Raw genomic sequence first — 19,165 nt, 5'->3', positions numbered from 1 at the left:
CATCTTCTTTAATATAGAAATTATTAGGCTTAAAAAACTCTAAATAATACGATTTAGATTGTTTTCACCAGATATAAGAATCGGGTCACTCGGTCGTACAGGCTAAGTTCTGCTGGAGTGGCTTATTTCTTTTTCATTTAACACACACAAAAGGGAGTCTCCCCCCCCAGACAGTCTCTCTCTCTCTTTTTCAGACATTCTGCAAGCATATTAAAAGCATCCAACTTTTCGAAACATCTTGGTATTTCTGATATTAATTTTAAATAAAGTTATCGCCTTCCATTTCAAAACGGCCCACTAACGGCTCAGCAGTAAAGTCGCTGAACACAGGTAGTTCGCTCCGGGGTTCGAATCTCGGCGAACAAGCTGGTTGCATGGGCGTTTTCGTGTATACGAGCTGGTTTCACTTAGAAAATTCTTCACAAAGGCATGTTTTCAGTGCTGACACAAGAAAATTAAGATTTTTCGATTTTTACACTTCCATAGATTTTTGCCTTCTTGTCAAATTTTTTTAAATATTAGTTGCAGCAAATGCATTTCAGCTGAAGGCAGCTTTTCATTTTCTATAATTAACTATAAATTTTAACTATACATAAAGTTTAAAGAAATGTCCAAAGGATAAAAATTTTAATTAAAAGATTTTTGTTAAATGAAAAAGAAATAAACCACTCCAGCAGAGCTTATCCTGTACCACCTAGTAACCCGATTCTTATATCTGGTGCAAACAATCTAAATCATACTTAGAATTTTTAAGCCTAATAATTTCTATATTAAAGAAGATGTTTTTTATAATCTACAACACAAAAGAAAATTTCTACTTAAAACATTCTAAGATGATTAATGTAAAAATTTATATTTATATATTTTTCAAAGCTGGGGCATGACCCAAACTGTTAACGTTCTGTTTGCTTAAAAACATTGTGAAAATAAACATCAAACATTCTCAGTTTTAAACAATTCAATTTAAATGCAGCTAAAGTAAAGTAGCAGACGATAACACGGCGAAGGTCAAAATTTACTCTTACAAATGTTTTTTTAAAAGGAAGAAAGAAAGAAATTTTTTTAAAATGTTAAAAATCTGATCTATAATTAAAAAAAAAGTACCTCTTCAGAGTATTAATAAATATTTATTAAACATCATTGAGAGAAAAATATCATAATTTTCCGTAAAAATTTAAGGTTAAAAATAGCTGTGGCAATTCATGTAACAAAATTCATAAACCACATTTGGCATTATTATCACGCTAAGAAAAGGTGCCAACTTTCGAAATGCGCAGATATGTAAATTCATGTATATCTTAGAAAATCCTGAATAAAAAAATTCTAATTTTTTGCAGGTATGCTTAGAACTACACCTAATTTAAGATGATGGTAAAAATTTTATCGGGTACAATTCAAAATTTTTTTCAAAAAATTAATAAAAATTATTTAAAAATAGAAATTTTAATAATAAAACACAAAAAATGGGTGAATTTTATTTGGAATGAAACTAAATTTCGAAATGTGAAAGGAAAAATCAAAAAGTTTAATAAAACAGGAGATATTAATAAATATATGCCAAATTAAATTAACACTGAGGAGCTAAGATTTTGACAGTTAATTTTTTAAAACTACTCGTACGATTTTTACAAAACTTCGCAGTCTGGCATAATTTGAGTCGCAGAATTGAAATATGTAAAACAATTGGTATGTTATTTCAGAAAAAGCACAATTTTGTGTCAAAATACCCATGTTAGAATAGTGCTATATATAAATCTAATATATATATCTTAAGTCGCGCTTTTGAAACATGAAAAATGCCATTTGAATTTTGTCAATCGGCTCAGTAGAAAGGAGATATAGAACTGCCCCCCCCCTTTTTGCGCAATGTACATAAAAAGTAATATTTAAAAATAAATAGTCTGATGAATATCACGTGTTAAACAAGGCACACAATGAGCACTCTGTTGAGTCATATGACACAAACACTAATGCTTTCTGTATGATTTTTTTAATTACAGCACAACTCTCAGATTTAATATTTTAGTTAAATTATCATTAATATACATGATAGGCTAAGTTCTAGTACAATGTTATTTTAATCTTTTGCAAAACACAAAGCAAGTGACAAACACACGCATAAAAAAACTGTCTTGTATTTAAAACTGAAAACGTATACATACATTCTATTTATACTTCTCATAGGTAACTTACATAATCATCATTTTCTGGACTTTTAGGTGGAGATCTGCTGTCTTTTCGTGCAAAACTGGGAGAACGGCTGGGACTTTTGCTGGGAGTACGACTTCTTGAATGAGATTTACTGGGAGCACGCAATTTTGATTTTTTAGACAACTTTTCAGATTTTCTCCGACTTTTCCCATGAGACCTGCAAAATATCATTCAGAATAATAATTAGTATTTTAAAAATCAACTACATAACACATTTTCTGGCATATAACATCTATAATTTCAAGCTACATTTTAAAATTTTCAGGTATATTTGCCTTATAACACGTTTCCAATTCTTCACAAAGAAACCTAAAAGACACATTTTATCTTTTGAGATCACTTATTCGAAGATTTGCCCTAGCCTTTCCAACTATGGTATACTGAATAAGGAGAACAATATGTGTGTAGGTTAAATGCTTGAGGGAGTAAATATTCCTGCAAAGAGGGTGGACTATATTCAATGCAAGTGTCCAAAAGAATGCTACTGTATTTTGAGAAAAGGGGGATACAATTTGGAGTAAGAATGCACTTCCAATTTGAATGAATTTGTGGAATTAGGAGTTAGATGCATTCATTTTGCGAAAGAAATGGAAATCGTGCTGCAGCAAGAATGCTTGTTGTTTATGACAGCTCCATACCTGAGCAGAAAAAAAAATGAAATTATGATAAATACTATGCCAAAGAATAACTGTGCTTTGAGTGAAGTAGTAACGAAATGGCCTTCCCCATAAGAAAGTGTTGCAAACTGGATCCTAGAAAAGCACCAAAATGGATTAATTATGATGAAACACAGTTTATATGCCTTAAAGTGAGCGTAAAAGAATGCAAATGAAAGTGAAAATATTAAAACAACCTTAAGTTGATGCAGTAGATTTATGGCATGGAATAATTTAGTTCTACGAGACGGGGGGGAAGATTTAGAAAAAAATTGATTTAGTTTCCAGAAGTATGTTATTGACCTATAAAGGGGAGGGGGAATTACTGTCACATATTGGAAACATGGATGAAACTAATAATGTTTGATGTTATAGGAAATAAAATAATTTATGTGAAAGGAACAAAAATGTTTCACATAAAAACAACAGGTCACGAAAGATCTCGCTTCACAGTAGTGCTGCCCTGCTTAGCGGATGGTTCAAAATTAAAACCCACGGTCATTTTGAAAAGAAAGATGATACCAAAATGTGATTTCCCAAATGGTGTTTTCATTCACGTTCATTCATGGATGAGCAAAAATGGTATGAAATTGTGGATAAGAAATGTTTACCCAAAGTGTCCTTTAGTCTTAAAAAATCCAGAAAGTCTTAGTCTGGGACATTTTCAGATCTCATCTAACTGATAATACAAAGAAATTACTGAAACACTGTAATACAGACATTGCAGTTATTCCAGGCAGATTAACACCATTAGTTCAGCCTTTAGATGTAGGTATCAATGAACCATTCAAAGAAAACTTAAAATGACAGTGGAATATTAAAAAGTTAAAAAAAAGTTTCAAAAGGAGGCCAAGTGCAACATGCCAGTTTAGAAATAGTGTACGAGAGGATAATAAAAGCAGGGATTGAAATTATACCAAACTTAAAAGTCATTTAAGAAGTGCAGTACATCTAACAATCTAGATTGAATGGAAGATGATTATCTATTAACAAATCAGATAGAGTAATTGTGAAGATGAAACAATTTGATTTGTCTGAAGATATAACAAAAGACTACTAGGATGAACTTTTCATGTTATCTGATAATGAAAATTAAGTTCATAAGGTATTTCATTTCTTTTAAATAAACAGCATTCAGGTACATATAGAAATCTAATTTTTTAATGCTAATTCCTTATTTTTAAATTTATCACTTTTACACCCAGCATATAACGTACACATAAATTTCGATCATATTTTTTATATTGAAAGTGCATGTTATATGCTGCAATATATGGTAATTACTGTCAAATTAGTATTCTCAATTAAATCAACAAAAATAACCATAACAATCATTCTCATCAAAAATTGATAATTTTATCAATATAATAATTCCACGTTAACTCAGATAAAATTAAATAGCTTTTATAAAAATTCAATACTAGCAAAACTTTTTTTAAATTAAAATTTATGATTTATCAGGCAACTACAAAGTGTAAGGATTAACAACTAACAGTAAAAATTCTATTCCCTCCCCCCCAAAAAAAAACCCCACCCAACACTGAATACCTAAAATAATGTTTCTCAGTAGTAGTTAAAACTGATTCGCAGGAAAATGTTAAAGATGGTTCTCTGCCAGATATATGAAAGGAATCTTAGTAATATACAACTCAAGAGGGACATCGAAGGAATGTAAAAGAAGGGAAGTGAACAAAAGGCCCAAATTTCAAAACATCAAACATATCAGCATTGGCTACTATGAGGAGGAACATACATAACAGTAGTAAGCTGAAATCACATGCTTGGAAGATTTCTTAAGTGTGAAAATACCTGCCACTCTAGGTAGTTTAACGAGAAGCTGCACAAAATATATTTCAAATAATAAATGCAAAGGAAAATAAAACGGATGAAATGCTAATACAAAAATGCACATACAAACTGAACACAAAAATTTGAAAGGATTCAGATTTTAACAATCACCCAAAAGGATTCCTTTAATGGTTCATGAATAGAGATAGCACACGTGGAATAGCAACATTTTATAGGATATTAGATAATATGCATTTAGACTAAAACGGGAGTATCATATATCTATTGTATATTTAAAAAGTGAAAAACATATAATTCTATAAAGCACTTAATTTTTTAAATTAGTTACATCATGAATTAAACACATTTTAAATTTTATTAAATCAGATTAAAAATTTTAAAAGTAATATTTTTATGATACACGATATCCCTCTACTGCTCCTAAACAGTTTTTAAATTAATAACAGACAGATTAAATATGAAAAAGAAATAGCTCATGTTTTTCCAGGTGGCAATAAACTTAAATGAAAAGTGAGACAATGCAAAGTGATGTTTCAAGTCTAAAGGCCCGTCTACATGAAGCGATTTTCTCAGCCGACTTTCTCGTAGAGCAACAATTTTAAGGATTTGTGCATGCGCCAAAATTTGCGTGATATTTCTTGAATTTTTTGCACTGAAATTACACTGTTGCTTTGTAATGTTGTAATCCTTTATTCTTTATTACTACTTTTTACTCATACTAATTTGATATTCATGACAGTATTCTCTATTTATTCATTAATAAAGTTTTTGATTTAAAGCACAGTAGTTACTTATTTTTTCTGAAACATGGTTATTTTATTAATTCAAGATTTAAGTGCACAAATAGGAGTGCCAGAAAATGAAATTTAAAAATAAATAAATGAAACAAAAAAGGAGTAATCTGTGTACTCAGTACACAAAGGAAAAGCATATTTTTTTTTTAAATTTTGCTGCAAACTAAATTTAGCAAAAAATCAAAATCACGCGGTATCATCCGTAAATATTTTCCGAATTCTACCGCGACTTCAATACGCAACACCCGCAGCAGGGTATTACGAAGGCACCATGAATTTCTCATCGTTTGACCCAATTTTTGATCCAAACGCATTTTCTTTTCTTCCCCCCCCTTCTGCAGCAGTAGCTAAGTTCAAAATTATAGCTGTATCTATAGTAACAATTTAAAGTAAAATAGTCATCAATTATTTTGACTATTTGACAACACTTGTAAGCTTTGTTTACAAATCATAGACAGTGTGACGCTGCAGAGGGCGGAAACACTTCCTTTCACAAAGATTGACAGGCGAGCTATCTCAGAAATTGTCGGCCAGCTAAGTCGGCCGAGAAAATCGCTACGTGTGGACGGACCTTAATAGTAATTCCAATCTCAGGGGGGAGGGGGGGACTCAATTTAGGAATAAACTAGCTCTCAGAAGGGAAAACTATGTTATACAGAGGAAGGGGGAAGTTACGAAAATGCTTTTAAAATTTCAGAATCTAGTAATAAAAAAGCTAAGAAATATATGCGAGAAAATACGACATTATTAATCAATATGACTGCAGCTTTCTTCTTTTATTATACATCTACAATGCACCAATCGTTCCAAGTATTTCTATAACATGCCATGTGATCTATCCTCAACATACTTAAATATACTTTAAAATTTATTACACATACACACATATACCACATACAGTACAAAGCCTTTAATCTGGACGTCCATAATCCGGAATGATCTATAATCCGGACCTCAAAGCTACAAACTTTCTGCGCATGCATAAACACATCATACCTTTACGCATACGCATATTCGTTTAATGTATAATGGACGGTATAAGCTAGACTAAAATTATCTAATTATCTATTTCAGTTAATGTTGCAGATTGCGTTATTCCTTAATCTTCTAATTGGATCTGGCGTATTATTTTTTGCAGACTGTTAGAGCAATTTTATAAAAAAAAGTAAGCTTGAACTTTTGATTATGTCAAAAAGAGTTTCCGATTCTGGAGCTGCCAAAGGATCTACAAAGCGAAATCATGTTTTGATGTCCATCAAGCAAAAAGTGGAATTGCTGCAAAAAAATGGATAAAGGCATGAAGAAAGTGACAGAGAGGTTAGTTAAAACGAAAAAATTTCGATTGACAAGTCAGTCGGTATTCTCGGCACAGCAATTATAGGACTTGAATAGCGGAACTTTGTAACTGAACAAGAATTTATGTCTGTTTATAGAATTAAAGAGAAAGTATTAGCACACAAAATGAAGCAACTTAATTTACATTGAAAGAAATGTTTAATAAAGTAAACAAATAAATATTAAGCTTCTTTTTTGTAAATTTTGATACCTTTTAGATCATAATTGCTCTTTATTTTATAAACTACGGTTTATATTTTTAATTTAATAATTTCTGCATACCATCTTACCAGATTTAAATTGATGATCTATAATCCGGAAAAAACAGTAATCCGGAATTGCCGACGTTCCGCCGAGTCTGGATTAAAGACTTTATACTGTATATCATTTGTTTCTCTGTTTTTCATTGAAATTTAATTTAGCGACTTTACTACAAGAATTCCCCCCCCTAAATTTGAGTTTCCTCCATAGTCTGCTCAGATACACTTTTACTCTTTTTTTTTTTTTTTTTTTTTTTTTTTTTTTTGTGATAATACAGTTTTATTACATCATAAAATATTGAGCAGTGTCAATTTAGAATATTCTCAGGATAAGATACTCTTACACTTTAGCTCCACGTACCTTGATCGTGAGCGAGAAACTGATTTGGATGGTGTTACAGATCGGCTGGGTGACCTTGCTTTTACTCTTTTATCTCTGCTTACACTTCTACTTTTATGGCGATAGCCGGAAGAACTCCTTCTGTGACGATCATGACTCCTAGACCGACTATGCGAGATACTCCTCCTAGACAAAATTTTAATACATAAAAATTTATGATAATCATGGCTATCATACAATGCTGTTAATAAGAATATCTATAATTTTTTAAGCAGTTGAAAATATAGAATAACTCATGCTATTAGAAATTTGGTTCTGCACTTCAAATTGCTTTTTTCGACATTGCAGATGCTTGTCACATTGTTTGTTAGAAGTATCATTTGTTAGTACAGCTTCTCATACAATAAAATATATTTCACAACCAGTTTAAATTTTTCGTCACGAATAAGTAAAAAATTTGAAATGTTTCAGATTTCAACAGTTACCCCCAAAGGGTTTAGGATTTTTAATTGTCTCACTGAGCTCGCAGTCTACCAATCTGCTGTTACACTGATCCCACTAATTCTCCATTTTTGTCCTTGTAGCTTTAAGAATAATTTTCTTCGCATTTATGCCATATGCAAGTCAACAGCAAACTTACAACAATTTTCAAACAGCACTATACATTTAGAATTCTCAATGGAGCATTAAGTTTTGGCATACTTTTTCTGTCCTCCCCTGAGTTGAGTCTTTTCTTAGTTCAATCGTATCAATGTTCAGTTTCCTTACTTATAGGGCTTTATAAAGCTCTGTTTTTTTTTAATCTTTTGTCTTTTTATTATCAACATTTTGTGTGTTTATTTATTAATATCATATTCTTGAGAACTATAAAATTCAATTCAACAGCAAAAATCGCAAAATGTTTAAAAACACCCCAGCTTTAGAATTTTCAATGGACAGTCTTGGGCAATAGATATAAAAGTGTTTTTTTTTTCATACAGTGTTGCCACTGCTCACATTCAAATCCAGTTTGCTAATCGAAAATTTGTTAACTTTTAAAAATATGAAATAGATAATAAAACAAATTCAAAATTCGGGCTAGATGCCCATGTTTGGGTAGGGGACAACACTATTCAAAACTTGATAGCTGTTAAGGAATATTCTTTGATATCGCCAAGAGATGGCGTTAGGAGTCCATCTATTGGCTTACTTAACCTTTCCCCTTCTGAACACGTGACTTGAAAAAATATGCTTCTTCTTGAAGGTAGAATTTCGATGCACTACGCAATAGAATTCGATTTAGATTCAAGCTGGAACTATTCAGTTCTTGCCTTTTGAGCATTAAATATTCAATTCAGGCATTTCAGCCTACATTGTATATATGTAAATATTAAGTTTAATTAAAATTTATGGAAAACCCTCCAGGCCATGCATCTCGTCTTTTGGATTATGAGTGATTCGACTTTGATCTAGAACTTTCGTTACATAATGGTGCATCGCCCGGGAAAAGAATCTGATTAATTTGAAAATTTGTGTTTTTCGCCTTTTGGATTAGCTTTGTAAGCGAAGACTTCTCACGTTAAGTCTCCTTTGATAATTTATTAAAATGGAACAGAAGACACTAATTAAGAATCGAGCACATATATGTGCTTCTGTAACTCAAATTATTAAAAATGTAGATGAGTATTTAAAAGAAGAAAATCAAGAAGAGTTAGAAAATTGTTTGGAATTGTTAACTAGTAAAGAAACGGAACTACATGATTTAAATGAAAAAATACAAAATTTGATTGAAGATGAATCAAAATTAGATTCAGATATTAACACTTCTATGGAATATAATGATAAAATAATAATAGTAAAGTCTAAAATCAACCGTTATTTAAGGAAATACAATACTCAAAATATCAACACGAATTTAAATAATTCATCTACAGAAGTTGAAACCAAAAGACAAATTGAAGGCAATGTGAAATTGCCCAAACTCTTAATTCACAAATTTTCCGGAGAATATAACGATTGGATGAATTTTTGGAATTCATTCAAGGTCACTATTCAGGACAATGTTACACTTTCGAAGATAGAAATATTTAATTATTTGAGAACTTATTTATGTGGAAACGCAGCATCAGCCATAGAAGGTCTCTCAATCTCAGAGGCTAATTATGACTCTGCTATAGACATTCTTAAAAATAGATTCGGTCAAAGTGATCTTATTATCAATACACACATTTCTAATCTCTTAAATTTAAATCCTGTTCAAAGTTCAAGCGAAGTGGCAAAATTGCGAAAACTTTATGATACAATTAACATTCAAGTCAGAAGCCTTTTAGCATTCAGTGTGAAACCAGAAACATATTCCAACATGTTTATTCCAATTTTGATGAAAATTGTCCTGAACGATATAACTTTAGAATTTCATCGTACAAATACTGAAAATCCTTCAACCTATGATTTAAACAAATTTCTAGACTTTCTCCGATTAGAAATAGAATCGCGAGAAAAGATTAATTCATTATCCTTTCCACGCAAGTCAAAACCGGAAATGAAAGGTATTAACAGATATCCACCAACGCCGAAACATAAACAAACTGTCACCACACATGAATTTATGGCAGCCGCGTCATCAAATGGAAACTGCATTTTTTGTTTTCAAAACCATGACTCAGAGTCCTGTTTATGCCTTACAGTTAATGAGAAGAGAGATATTTTTAAAAAACAAACGCGTTGTTTTCTTTGCCTGGCCCCTAAACACAAAATCTCACAGTGCCGGCAACGCCAAACTAAAGTTTGTAAAATTTGCAAAGGTAAACATTCAGAAGCCGTATGTTTTAAATCCAGTTCGATAGTTAAAAATACACCAAGTGATAAAAAGGATAGTATATTAATTTCGAAAAATGATACACAAACTAAGGAACAGAAAGAAGAAATTGTTTCGGCCGTTTCACATAATGCAAATAATACAATTCTTTTACAGACTTGCACGATAAAAGTTAAAACAGCTAAGGAAAAGGTGTTTGCCAGACTTCTCTTGGATAGTGGAAGTATGAAAAGTTTTTGTGCTCGCGAGTTAGCGGACAGATTAAACCTCGAAGTCATAAGAAAAGAAAAATTGACTGTCTACACTTTTGGGAATACTTCTCCCATCCAAAAAAATTATGACGTAGTTAAATTAACTTTAGAACATAGAAGTTCTCCCGATTCTAGAATAGAAGTTGAATTATTAGTAACTGATCATATATCAGGTACAGATATTCCACGTCCTAAATCAGAAGAAATTAAGCAAAACAGACAATTAAAAAATTTGCTGCTCGCAGATTTTCCTGATTGTAAAAAACCCATTGCCATTCTAATTGGTGCAGATTATTATCCCAACATAGTAATGGGACACATTAAATACTTAAGCAAAAATCTTGTTGCAGTGGAAACTATTTTCGGCTGGTGCCTACATGGACGAAAAGGTGATGATGATGTCTCTTTAGCTTTCAATGTAGTTGTAGGGGAAGATTTCATTTCCAAACAAATAACAAAATTTTGGGACTTGGGAAAACTCAGGACTTATTGATAAGAGGGAAAACTTACATCAGTTAAAACAGGAACTTACAGGAACGTATTAAGACATCAGTTAAAACAAAATATTATCGAACCAGTTTCAGAAATTTCAAATGAAGAGGATGTCGTGTTTTACTTGCCACATAGGGAAGTTATACGCGAGGATCGAGCTACAAGTAAATTACGTATTGTTTATGATGCATCATCGCATGCCCCAGGATCCATTTCTTTAAATGACTGTCTACATGTTGGGCCAAATTTATACCCTGAAATATTCGAAATATTGTTAAGATTTCGGTATAATCTAATAGCCTTCACCGCAGATATAAAACAAGCCTTTTTACAGATTCTCATATATGAAAAAGATCGAGACGCAACCAGGTTTCTGTTTTCCGATTTCCCTAATGATGAAACCATTTCTCCTGACATATATAGGTTCACTAGAGTTTTATTCGGAATAAATAGTAGTCCATTTCTATTAGCCGCTACCATTAAACATCATCTGAAAAATTATAATAAACTTTATCCTACAACGGTTAACTTTTTGAATGAGAACGTATATGTAGATGATGTGATTGGAAGCCAACCAACGATCAATGAAGCATTAACTACGAGTCTAGAATCGGTCCAAATGTTTAAGGAAGCAAGCATGCAGCTTCACAAATGGCATAGTAACTCGAGACAACTACATGAATTGTGGGTAAAAAAGGGTATCGTTCCAGATGAAAATCCTGAAGATTTTAATAGAGAAAATTTCCCATTTAAAGTCTTAGGTATGGCATGGGATAATTCAAAGGACTTACTGTATTTTGATGTTCGGAACTTATTGTCTTTCACATCTAAACCAATAGAAACAAAACGATTTCTTCTACAAGTGTTGGGTCGAATATTCGATCCGATTGGAATTTTAGGACCTTTAACTGTTAGAATAAAGTGCTTAATACAGAAGATTTGGTTGTCACAAATAGATTGGGATGAACCGTTACCTAAAGATTTGTCCTCTGAATGGAGAAAGTGGTGTGAAGAGCTACCTCAAATGGCTGAATTCTCCATCTCTCGTTACCTTTTCATGCACTCGAACGTTAATGTCGAAAATCTCGAACTACATTGCTTTTCAGATGCAAGTGTCAAAGCCTATGGTACAGTCGCATATTTACGTTTCATGACAGAAAATAAAGAAATCAAAACGGCCTTTGTCTCTTCTAAAAATAGAGTAGCCCCACTAAAACCCCTCACTTTACCGAGGTTAGAATTAATGGGGGCATTGTTATCAGTTAAGTTAGTCAGCAATATTCTGAAAGCACTGAAATTGAGAATTCCGTGCTATTTTTGGACAGACTCAACAATTACTTATTTTTGGATCCAGAAACAACCTGAAGCCTTCAAACCCTTTGTCAGGAATCGTGTCAAAGAAATACAAAAATTGAGTTCACCTCAAGATTGGCATTATTGCCCAGGTGTCGACAACCCTGCAGGTCTCGTATCTCGGGGAACGAAGATTTCCAAGTTAATAAATGAGACCATTTGGACGCAAGGTCCCCAATGGCTTCAACTCCCTCACGAACTTTGGCCAAGATTAGATATTAAAGAAACAATAGATGAAAACAAATTAGAATACTGAAAGAGATCCGGTGATATACATCAACTTGAATGTACAATCGAAAAAAGTGCAGATGATCTTTTCGACATATCAAAATATAGCAAATTAGAGAAGGTGTTAAGAGTCACTGCTTGCACAACACGTTTCATTAAAAAATTAAGAAAAACTAGCGACATTCAAGGAACTCTCACAGCTGAAGAGTTACAAGAAGCAGAAAATTTCTGGATAAGATCAGAGCAAAAGAAGTTTTCTGCCGAAGAATATGAATCCCTCAAAGAAGGTAATTCGGTTGGAAAAAATTCTCCTTTGTATAATTTTTTTCCTTACATTGATGAAAAGGAAATCATGAGGTTGAGAGGAAGATTGAATTTTCTGACTTCTCACTAGATAATAAACATCCAATAATCTTACCTAAAAATTCTCGACTAACGATTCTAATTGTATGCAAAGAACATGAGAAGATAATGCATGGAGGAATTGCTGCAACTTTAGCTAAAGTCAGATCACACTTCTGGATTCCTAAAGGACGACAGTTAGTCAAAAAAGCATTAAAAGGTTGTATAATTTGCCAAAAATATTTAGCTAAACCAGCAGACCAGATGACAGCACCCTTACCAAAGGATAGAATCCAAGAATCGCCTCCATTTGCAGTCTGTGGAATTGATTTCGCCGGACCAGTTTATGTAAAGAATTTTAAAGACATTCGAAAATCCTATATTGTTTTGTTCGTTTGTGCAGTAACCCGAGCTGTACACTTAGAACTTGTATCAGATATGTCAACAGAATCCTTTTTACTTGCATTTCGCAGATTTTTGAGTAGAAGAGGAAACTGCATAATCATCTACTCTGACAACGCCAAGACCTTTAAGAGGACAAAGAAAGAACTTGAGAATTTTTCAAAAGTTTTAAAAGATGACAAATTCAAGAATTTCATTGCCAAAGAAAGAATCCATTGGAAATTTATAATCGAACGAGCCCCATGGTGGGGAGAGTTTTATGACAGACTTGTTAGATCTGTTAAAGAATGTTTAAGAAAAATCGTAGGAAAAGCATTGTTGACTTTCGAAGAAATGTCTACACTACTTGTCGAAGTGGAGTCAGTTCTTAATTCACGACCTCTAAGTTACGTTTACAACGACGAGCCGCAACCGTCGACTCCAATGCACTTCTTAAACATTGGACAAACTGATTTGAAGTATCCTTTGACCTTTGCTAGAATCATCGGTAGCGAAACGACAAGAGATATGCTGTTAAAAAGAAAGCGTTATCAAGAATTGCTGTTAAAACAGTTGTGGTGGAAATGGAAGCAACAATATTTATTAGATCTTAGAACTGCCCATTTCTTGAAGAATCCGCAACTTCAACCAGAACTAAAAGTAGGAGATGTTGTTTTAGTCGAAAGAGGTAATAAAAACAAACTCTTATGGAAACTTGGTAGAATCATAAAAATTATTCCTGGACGTGATGGTAAAGTCTGATCATTCGAATTAAAAACTGGTAATGGGACTTTAAAACGTACTGTTCAACATCTATATCCTCTTGAACTTTAGATATTTTGAACTTTAACGATTTAGTTATGCTTTTTTCTTTTTTTGTCTATTAATGATTAAATTGAATATCCTTAGTTAAGTTTGTTCAGTTAAGTGGAAAATATTTTAAAATTTAGGTCATTTATTAGTTATAACATTTATTATTTGATACCTGTATTGGAATTGAAGTGTTTGACTAATTAGTATTTTTTAATATTTTTATAGAATAGTGATTTATGTACTGGATTGTATGTATAACTGAGTTAGATGAACTCTTGTCAGAGTTCAGGTGGGGAGTGTGTTAAGGAATATTCTTTGATATCGCCAAGAGATGGCGTTAGGAGTCCATCTATTGGCTTACTTAACCTTTCCCCTTCTGAACACGTGACTTGAAAAAATATGCTTCTTCTTGAAGGTAGAATTTCGATGCACTACGCAATAGAATTCGATTTAGATTCAAGCTGGAACTATTCAGTTCTTGCCTTTTGAGCATTAAATATTCGATTCGGGCATTTTAGACTACATTGTATATATGTAAATATTAAGTTTAATTAAAATTTATGGAAAACCCTCCAGGCCATGCATCTCGTCTTTTGGATTATGAGTGATTCGACTTTGATCTAGAACTTTCGTTACATAGCTCTAGGTAAAGTCATTTTTTCCCAATGCGAAAAACATGCACACACTCAGACTCTTCACTGCTTAATTTCTTTAAATATAATACAGGGTGAAAATATTTGGTGGTAACAATTTGAAAAGTAATACATCATTTACAGAGATTCAATCCAAAGTACCATTTTGACACTTAACACTCCTTTTTGGCAACAAATGACAAAACGTTTCGATATCCCATTTTTAAACATAATATTACGAGTTTTTGTAATAATTAAAAAAATGATGCAATATCAGTGTTCACAGAGAAAACCTTTCAACACTCACTATACAGACTGAATATTAAGTATTTTAATATAAATTTGTATGATATATAGGACGAGTAAAAAAGTTAAGTGTGTACAGCATTTAATATTAGCATTTTCATTCAAACAAAATAGAGAAAATACTACTTCCTCCTTCCAAAAACGAATTCACCATTAAACACTAAATTAAAAATCTTACTAACTTTTCTACATCAAATGATTAAATTCTGATTATAATATTTCCTGAACAATAAAGATGAAAAATGATAATTTAAGCAAACTGAAAAATAGTTCCTGAAGAGGGCGATTCACTTAAGAGTATTATTCTTGATTTAATGTTATGGCAATACCTAATTATCTGCAGTTTTAGTGCCCATGTTCAAGAAAAAACTACAATGAATTACAAAATTTAGTGCTCAAGGCTTAAACACCTTTTCACCTGCACTAAAATTTGACAGTTTGTTGTTACTCACAAATGTATTGTTCTATTTTAGTATTTTTATTGCTTTCATGCTTATCTGTTTATTACTGAATGTCTGGTTTTCATTTATCTCCTCATTTTAGAGACAGAAAAACTCTGCATTACATCAGGGTACTGGTGAAGAAAAACTGCAGAAGAGCACGCGATGTCAGGTCTGCTTCATATCAAGGATCATTCCATAACAAAAAAATCTGATGACCATGACTTCCTTGTATGGTCTTTTAGATTATACACATTTTTTGTTGCATTTTACTTAAACTTATTTCTTAAAATTGAAAAATATGGAAACACATAAAACATGAAATGCAATTAAAATAGTTAAAAAAATTTTTTTTACTATTAAAATTGGAATTTTTGCACAAAAACAAGCGATTCGGCCAGCAAGCAAAAAGGCATATTTTTTGCCGCACTGAAAAACTTAGCAAAAAGACAATGAAGGCATGGAAACTTAGTTCACTATTATGCTGTTTCAAATATAAACAAATACAACTGGTCTATTAGGCTCAGTAACACTTAAACAACTTTTAAGTTGTTGAAGATTCTACAACTATTGCATGCAGATTAACTACAGGAATAAAAACCTTAACCAGAACATAAGAACAACATAATTCAATCACTTTAGAGAAAAAATGCACACTTTACCAACATATAATTACATATATAACATAATAATAAAAACAGTTTGTTATCCTTCTGATATTTGGTAAATTTTTAAACTGCCCAATGCAAGACTTTAGATATTTTTTTCAGTTGGTGAAAATGGGACTTGCACTAGCCATGCCATTGCCGCACTTATCCCATCCTTACTTAGCCTATCTTTCGCATCGACCATCACACATACTTACGATAAAGTCCCATCGTAAATATTTAAAACCTAGCTTTTACCAAAGTGGCTTAGTAAAAGTCCAAAGTATACTTTAATATGATTCCATTTCAGCCTTTTACCGAGCCTCTGCAGTAAAACCTAGAAGTTACGAATGCCTTCCAATAAAAGCCCGAAATGGGGGATTACTTACGATATTTTCTATTCGCAGATATATCGTATACAGCAAGTCCCAAAAAGGTTAAAACACGCTTTAATTTTTTAATTGATATAAATTGTAGAAGTGATCAAAAGGTAAGATTTAAGATTATGTCAAAGAAACTGCCTTTCAATTATTTTTGAAAGAGTTACAAGAAACAAAAAAATGCAGTATTTATGCCAATTCACAAATAAGATCACATGAGAAAAATACACAGTTCTTGGTAACTACTGAAGATATTTCAATAATTTTTAAAAACACTTATTTTTTCTCTACCAATTTCTTTGATGTTTAACAAATTTCTTTGCAAAAAATAAACTGGTTTCTTGTGTACAACGATTTTAATTTACGAAACTTAATATAAAGATCATAAAACTCTTCATCTTTAATATCTGCAATAACTAGTAACTGTATCAGTAATAGTACTGAATTTTGGATCAATTTTTTATCTATCAATATCAGGTACTTTTATTTTAACATTTTGTCTGAGAGTAGGTTTCGGAAAGTTTTTACTAGGTGCAATCTTCATCTTTGCCTTCTTCTCAAGTCATTCCTCAGCTGTCTGTCTCTTGGAACACTTTCACATTTTGAACTTTCCTGATAATCACATCCATTGTGTCAAAGTATATATCTGGTTCCCCCCCCTCCAATTTGGACTTAAGTATTTACGCCCATTGTTTTGCATGATTCTTTCTCACATGTATTATTATTATCTTGCAATACTAAATCAACTGATGATTTGAGATTACTGTCTTCATCTTCTGTATTTTAACCCCACATTCATTAATAAATATACAGCACAAAGTCCGAAATCCGGATTCGTCAGGACTTCGGTGATTCCGAATTTGGGATTTTTCCAGATAATAGATCATCAGTTTAAATCTTGTAAGATGGCATGTAGAAATTATAAAATTAAAAATATGAAATTGTGCTTTATGAGTTGCGAAAATATCCAGAAGGTGACCTGCTATTTCATCAGATCTTTTACTGTGTAAACTTCAAACAAGGATGAATTTCGTAAGATGACCTTGATAAACTAAAATGAATTTCATATCATGATCAGATTGGGCTGCATATCTATTAGGTCAACTTGCCATTGAGAATTCATTTCACTATGCACAACTGGCTAGATCACAATGCATTTTTCAAAGTTTGTTTTTTTCTAACATGGTTTACATAGTCTCAAATACGTGATGATAAGATTCTACTGTTACATTCTTGTGATTCAGTTCCTTAGTCATATGGGTTATTCTACCAAAGCCAACAGCGATATGAGTGTCATGTATGACATCGCAAGACTTCATCACTTGTAACATAATACAGGATTTCTGCTTTTTCTGAAGATAGTGGTGTTATAAGTTTGTCCTCTCCTCCAAAATTTAGACTATCGTCGTGTTTCACCCTTCTGTAATGAACTGTTTGTTTTTCTTTCACTTCATTTAATAAAGAGTATTTCTCGTTTGTTAAATAAAAAGCTGATATCGTGCTTATTTTTTACAGATTCAGGCAAAATGCCGTTTAACTTTTTCTGCATAACATCACTCATTTCCTTTCAGCAAAATAAAAAATGCAAAATATGTTAAAATGGAAACACACTGCTTCTACTTTTAGATTGTAGCCATTTACACGTCTTTGAATTCGCTCAAAAATAGCCTACAAATGGTGCAAATAAGGAAAGGCAGAAACAGTAAAGTGTTGCAATGGAATTTGTGTGTGCAGGCTGTTCAAGGTCGATTTAAACCCCTTGTTTTGGGTTTTTACCAGAAGGCAGTTGGTAAGTAAGGTAGGTTTTACTGCAGTCTTGGTATATGGATGAAATGGAATTATATTAAAGCGTATTTTGGTCTTTTATGAAGCCACTTTGGTAAAAGCTAGGTTTTACCAGACTTTGGGCTTTCACATACATACAATGACAGCAAGAAACGCACTCATTTCCCGGCCGGCATGCTGGCACCCCTGAGCATTTTCTTATTCACCCCCTCGACCGTCACATGTTTGTGCATCCTGGAATGTTTTAAAGATCACTAGATGGCATTCTGTGTCAATTACTTTTGAAATGAATATAGTTTTAGGATCACATTCTGTAACACACTGGTGTTTCCCAGGACTTAGAAGAGAAGGGCTATCATAGAGCTTTTCCCCTTGAAGTAGCAAGTGAGAAGTGGTGACGTAGTCATGCTGATGCTGAGCGGGGAGATGGAATTCACAGCACAGAAATTAACTTTTTAATTTTGAAGAACCAGCATTTAAAATGAGTTGTGTAAGTGAAAGATAGCTATAATTTGTAAGAGGCAATGCTACTGCTGTATGCATTTTACACTGGACATTAAAAAATTTAGTAGTACTTACTCAATTTTAAAATAACAGATAAAATGCGCTACTCGTTTAACAAAGTTTCTTTTCTTCTTCTTCTTTTTTTTTTTTTTTTTAATGAGTATTTTTTTTTTTTTTTACAATAATTTCTTTATCTGCATGTTAACTGACAGAATTCCTATACAGCTAAGATAACTATATTAACAGCTATTTAAAATTAATCAAAAAAAAAAACTTACATTGATATAGTTTTAAGCATATATGGCAAAATTTCTGCTAATCTAAGGTTGATTTTTTTGGGGGAGGGGCTTAGTTGTAAATTTTACATTGGCATATTTCTTTTCCGATTCATAAAATAATTTTGTAACTT

General features: G+C 32.2%; 1 protein-coding gene across 1 annotated transcript in view; it reads right to left on the bottom strand.

The window, feature by feature from the left end:
- The window catches only part of LOC118205668 (uncharacterized), a 78,264-nt gene that overhangs the window by 3,088 nt on the left and 56,011 nt on the right, over positions 1 to 19,165 (bottom strand). Inside the window, exons 8-9 of the mRNA XM_085817495.1 lie at positions 7,427 to 7,591; positions 2,194 to 2,368 (exon numbers count right to left, since the gene is read on the bottom strand). Of these exons, the coding sequence (XP_085673621.1) occupies positions 2,194 to 2,368; positions 7,427 to 7,591 (340 nt within the window). The remainder of the gene's footprint in view (positions 1 to 2,193; positions 2,369 to 7,426; positions 7,592 to 19,165) is intronic.

Source organism: Stegodyphus dumicola, chromosome 5, assembly GCF_044657685.1.
Source record: "Stegodyphus dumicola isolate Sdum_Otavi_A_Nest chromosome 5, ASM4465768v1".
Classification (NCBI taxonomy): Eukaryota; Metazoa; Arthropoda; class Arachnida; order Araneae; family Eresidae; genus Stegodyphus; species Stegodyphus dumicola.
This window is presented reverse-complemented; position numbering and strand designations above follow the sequence as displayed.